The sequence below is a fragment of the Staurois parvus genome, unplaced genomic scaffold (assembly GCF_062004578.1).
Source record: "Staurois parvus isolate SC_StPar_1 unplaced genomic scaffold, SC_StPar_1.0 ptg000713l, whole genome shotgun sequence".
In the NCBI taxonomy this organism is placed as follows: domain Eukaryota; kingdom Metazoa; phylum Chordata; class Amphibia; order Anura; family Ranidae; genus Staurois; species Staurois parvus.
In genome coordinates this window covers 195,001-200,750 of record NW_028318509.1, presented here as the reverse complement: position 1 = coordinate 200,750, position 5,750 = coordinate 195,001, and the positions used below count along the sequence as shown (strand labels likewise).

Genomic DNA, 5,750 nt, shown 5'->3' with positions numbered 1-5,750 from the left:
TTCTCCTCCTCCTCCCCTCTCCTCTTCCTTCTCCTCCTCCTCCCCCCTCCTCTTCCTTCTCCTCCTCCTCCTCTTCCTTCTCCTCCTCTTCCTCCCCCTCCTCCTCCTCCTCTTCCTCCCCCTCCTCTTCCTCCCCCTCCCCCTCCTCCTCCTCCCCCTCCCCCTCCTCCTCCTCCTCCTCCTCCTCCCCCTCCTCCTCTTCCTCCCCCTCCTCCCCCTCCTCCCCTCCCCCTCCTTTTCCCCCCTCCTCCCCACCCTCCCTCCTCCTCCTCCTCCTCCCCCCTCCTCCTCCTCCTCCCCCCTCCTCCTCCTCCTTCTCCTCCTCTTCCTCCTCCTCCTCCTCCTCCTCCTCCTTGGCGGACAGCACTTCCAGCAACGTGATCCAATAGTATGCAATGCATGCAGTTTCTGCGCAGAGGTTCAGCTTTTTCAGGTTAAAACGAGCAGTGAGGAGGTGATATATCGCCTCTCACCCTCTAAAAAAACGATCCACCACAGGTCGCTTTTTCAGCTGGACGGCAATCTGAATGAGGCCAAAGAGGTTTTTTTTTTTTTTTTTTTTTTCTGTTTTTTTTTGTTTTACTTTTCTTTTGTTAGATTTCGTCACGGAAAATATAATTTAGAGAATGAAATGGTCATGCTGTTAAAATCTTTTTTTTTTTTTTTTAATTTTAGGCAACAATTGGTATTGACTTCTTATCAAAAACAATGTACTTAGAAGACCGAACAGTGAGTATTTTATTGACCGGCAGATCTTGGACGATTGATGGTCCAATGGATGATTTCTGATATTACTGTATCACATGAATGTTATGGTTTGTGTTGTGTATATCATGGCCCTGATACATCAAGCTGCAGTGGTACTTAAAGTAGAACCCCCCCCCCCAATCCTCATCAATCTGTAGCCACTTTTTTTCTTTTTTTGAACAAAGTTTCTCCATTATTTATTGAAGGACTCAACCCCATGCATTAGACCTGTGCGTTTTTATATTGCCAGCTGAAGGCTCAGAATTTTATTTTGTTTATTTTTATACGTGGCCAGATTTTAAAAAAGAACTCTGACTTCATTTTTTTCAGTGCGAAGTACATCTCCCGTGTTTTGCCCCATGTTCTTACATGCTTTGTAAGCCTAGCTACAAGGCCATCTCTTTGCTAGCTACTTTGTCAGATTATATACAAAAAATCACCAGCGCCATAAAAATGTGAAATAATTCCTAAATAAATGCTGCTGCTCATTAGTGTAAACACCAAAACAATATTAAAACATCAAACAGCGCAAATAAAATACAATAAATATTAAAGAAAGGAAATAATCCCCAAAAAAATATACAAATAAAAATACAAAATGTATAAAAAATTATATAAATTAAATAGAATAGTCCCACTCCAAATTATTAGGATGAATGAGGTGAATAAAATATAGTTGAAAAGTCCTTCTTTAAAAAACCTTTGACCCGTGTTGACACCATGTTAGTGCTCAGATAACATACCGCACTCACCAGATAACTATTCTATTTAATTTATATAATTTTTTATAATAGTCCCACTCCAAATTATTAAGATGAATAAAATAGAGTTGAAAATTCCTCCTCCAAAAAAACCTTTGACCCGTGTTGACACCGTATTAGTGCTCAGATAACATACCGCACTCACCAGATATTGGTGAAAAAAACCCTAAAAGGCGTTTTTTTCACCAGTATCTGGTGAGTGCGGTATGTTATCTGATTACTAATACGGTGTCAAAATGGGTCAGAGTTTTTTTGGAGAAGGACTTTTCAACTATATTTTATTCATCTTAATTATTTGGAGTGGGACTATTATAAAAAATTATGTAAATTAAATAGAACAGGGTCAAAGGTTTTTTTGGAGAAGGACTTTTCAACTATATTTTATTAACCTTATTCATCCTAATAATTTGGAGTGGGACTATTCTATTTAATTTTTATAATTTTTTTTATATTTTGTATTTTTATGTATTTTAAGTTTTTTTGGATTATTTCTTTCCTTTTAATATTTATTGTATTTTATTTGCGCTGTTTGCTGGTTTAATATTTTTTGGTGTTTACACTAAACAGCGCAATAAAATACAATAAATATTAAAGGAAAGAAATAATCCAAAAAAACTTAGAATACATAAAAATAAAAATATATAAAAAAAATTAAATAGACTAGTCCCACTCCAAATTATTAGGATGAATAAGGTGAATAAAATATAGTTGAAAAGTCCTTGCCCAAAAAAGCTTTGACCCGTGTTGACACCATGTTAATGCTCAGATAACATACCGCACTCACCAGATATTGGTGAAAAAAAACCTTTTTAGGGTTAAAAAGGCGTTTTTTTCACCAATATCTGGTGAGTGCGGTATGTTATCTGAGCTTCAACACGGGTCAAAGGCTTTTTGGAGAAGGACTTTTCAACTATATTTTATTCATCTTAATAATTTGGAGAGGGACTATTCTATTTAATTTTTATAATTTTTTTTATATATTTTGTATTTTTATGTATTATAAGTTTTTTGGATTATTTCTTTCTTTTAATATTTATTGTATTTATTTGCACTGTTTGATGTTTTAATATTTTTTCGGTGTTTACACTAAAGATCGAAAATAAAATACAAAAAAAAATTAAAGGAAAGAAATAATCCAAAAAAACTTATAATATATAAAAATAAAAAATTATATAAAAAAATTATAAAAATTAAATAGACTAGTACCACTCCAAATTATTAGGATGAATAAGGTGAATAAAGTATAGTTGAAAAGTCCTTCTCCAAAAAACCTTTGACCCATGTTGACACCATGTTAATGCTCAGATAACGTACCGCACTCACCAGATATTGGTGAAATAAACACCTTTTTAACCCAGCTCCCCCTTCAGCCTTCCTTTATACTCACCTGAGCCCAATCCAGTGATGTGAATAAGAGCCTTGTCTCTCCTCGGTCTCTCCTTTCTCATTGACTGAGACACCAGATATTGGTGAAAAAAACGCCTTTTTAACCCTAAAAAGGCGTTTTTTTTTCACCAATATCTGGTGAGTGCAGTATGTTATCTGAGCACTAACACGGTCAAAGGTTATTTTAAAGAAGGACTTTTCAACTATATTTTATTCATCTTAATAATTTGGAGTGGGACTATTCTATTTAATTTATATAATTTTTTTATATACTTTGTATTTTTATGTATTATAAGTTTTTTTTGATTATTTCTTTCCTTTAATATTTATTGTATTTTTATTTGCGCTGTTTGATGTTTTAATACTTTGTCAGACTGCCCTCCTCTCCTCACAGCCGACATAGCTGCCAAAGAGATGGCTGCACCATACCCGGCACTTGTCTCCGCTCCAAGCACTTACCCAAGACAAGCAGTCCCTGGGAATGCCGAGGGAAGCCAAGCGTGTCACCCATCCCTCTTCATTCCTCCTGCTACCTCTCGTCTTGGACAAGTCTTTTGGAGGCAAGATAAGTTCCAGTTATCCAGCAGCCGTCTCCTTGCTATCTACGTTGTCGGGCGGCCATGGGGAAAGGAGGTGCTCCTGTCTGACCTTACTAGAGGCGGATTTATAAATCTGGTTTGTTGCAGGAAAGGTACATCTGACACTGCAAATGTCAATCAGATTTATCACGCCATTTTATTGTGGTTGTCGGTTTGCATGGTCTAGGATTTAATGTTTTTGTTGGCGGCACAGATTGCCTTGGACTGCTTAAATTTGCAGTTGGGTATTCTTCCAAAAAAAGGACCATTGGCTTCATTTTCTAATTTGTAGCAATCCTTCTTTTCAGCCATGTGTCTCTTTAGGCTACTTTCACACTGACTGATCCGCCGCAAAAACACATGCATTTTTGCCGCGCTTTGAGTGGTTTTATTTAACCACTTGCCGTCCGGCCTCTGTATATAAACGGCCGGACAGTGGCAGTCCAGGGGCGGGATGCCGTTCATAAACGCTACCCGCCATTCTGGAGGGAGCACGCAGCACCGCGATTCGGTGCCCGTTGTGTCCTCCGGACACAGTGGAACACCGATCGTCGTACGGGACCTCTGAAGTCCCGATCGTGTGATCACTGATTGGCCAATCAGTGATCACATGCAGAGTAGTAAGCAAGATGAGACTTCTGACATCATTGCTTACTACGTGTGAAATCTGTGAATGATCACAGAGATCACATGGTACAGGCTATTCACAACAGCCTTGTACCATGTGACAAGCTGCGACCAATCACAGCTCACACAGTAGTTCTCAATGGCTACAAGAATGTAGCCAGAGGGAAAGAGAAATGATTACTTTTACAGCCGTTATGGGTGTAAAAGCAATCAGTGTAAAAAAAAAAAAAAATCTTCATCACCCCCCACAAGTAGTACAGTGTCACCATGGCGACACTGTACTGCTAGGGTGACAGTATGTAGAGATAATAATATAAAATAAAAATGTAAAAGTTTCAAAAATTATAATTTTGGGTTATAAACTAATTTTGGGTTATTTTTTTTTACTAAAAAGATAACTGAATAAATGTTGGCCAAGATTTATGATGAAATATTTATTTGTAAATTTTTATAAGAAAAACACTTTTTTTCAAAATGTTTGGACTTTTTCATTTATATAGCAAAAAAATAGACATCCCAGTGGTGAATAAATACCACCAAAATAAAGCTTTATCTGTCTCAAAAAAATGCTAAAAAATTCATATGGGTACAGTGTTGCATGACCGAGCAATTGTCATTCAAAGTGTGATAGCGCTGAAAGCTGAAAATTGGCCTGGACAGGAAGGGGGTGAAAGTGTCCGGACTGGAAGGGGGGGAAGTGTCCGGACTGAAGGGGGGAAAGTGTCCGGACTGGAAGGGGGGAAAGTGTCCGGACTGGAAGTGGTTAAAGGACATTTGACTTACAAACTGCACCAAAAAGGCAGAGGCGTTTTTCAGGCACTTTCCATTGATTCAATGGGAAGAGGCGTTTTTGGGGTGGTATTAATAACTGAACAAACTTGCTGCAAAGATGCTGCAAGTAGGAGTTATTACACCGCAATGGAACTGCAACGCTCCAGTGTGAAAACATACATAGACAAACATTGGGAAGAATTTTTCTTGAGCTTTTCAGGTGCTTTTTTTTTTTTTTTTTCAAAAACTCCTCAGTGTGAAAGTAGCCTTAATTTAGGCTCTCATTGGCAGTTATTGCTGAAAATAGTCGAATTCTTTTAGAGTGGTTGTAAACCCTTACATATACCCAGTGGAGTAATGGGCCTCAGGTGATGCACAGAGGAGAAATAAATTCTCCTACATAAGTTGTACCTGTTTATCTACAGCTTTCTCTTCTCTTCCGCCTTGGAAGTGCAGAATTTACACAGGATCTCTCAGCTCTGAAATGCAGGAGGTTGGCGAGCTGAATTTACATCAGTGAGGAGAGCTCTGAGAGCTGATTAGAGGGAAGCAACATACCCCTTCACAAAGCTCACAAAAACAGAGCTGAGGCTGTCAATGTGCTGGAGGTCCCTCCCCTGTCACCATTTTTCTCTGGGTGTCAGGAAAACTTGTCAGAAAGGATTCATGCAGATAGCAGAGGAATGAAGCAGCAGACAGAAATGACACTTAGGGCTCTGGAGTTAGACAACTACACACTATATAATATATATATATATATATATATATATATAATTACACACACACACACACAGGTGTACCTCGGTTTACGTAATTTTCGGTTTACAAATTAAAATAATGCCTTGGTTTACTAATTTTTTTTGGAATATGAAGTGTATGT

General features: G+C 38.0%; 1 protein-coding gene across 2 annotated transcripts in view; it reads left to right on the top strand.

Annotated features, from left to right (window-relative positions):
- Positions 1 to 678: 678 nt before the first annotated feature.
- Positions 679 to 5,750, top strand: part of LOC149445746 (ras-related protein Rab-6A) — a 35,432-nt gene continuing 30,360 nt past the window's right edge. For both annotated transcript variants that reach the window (XM_089653440.1, XM_089653439.1), the window contains exon 1: positions 679 to 729. In XM_089653440.1, coding sequence (XP_089509566.1) covers positions 709 to 729 — 21 coding nt within the window. In that variant the 5' untranslated portion in view covers positions 679 to 708. The remainder of the gene's footprint in view (positions 730 to 5,750) is intronic.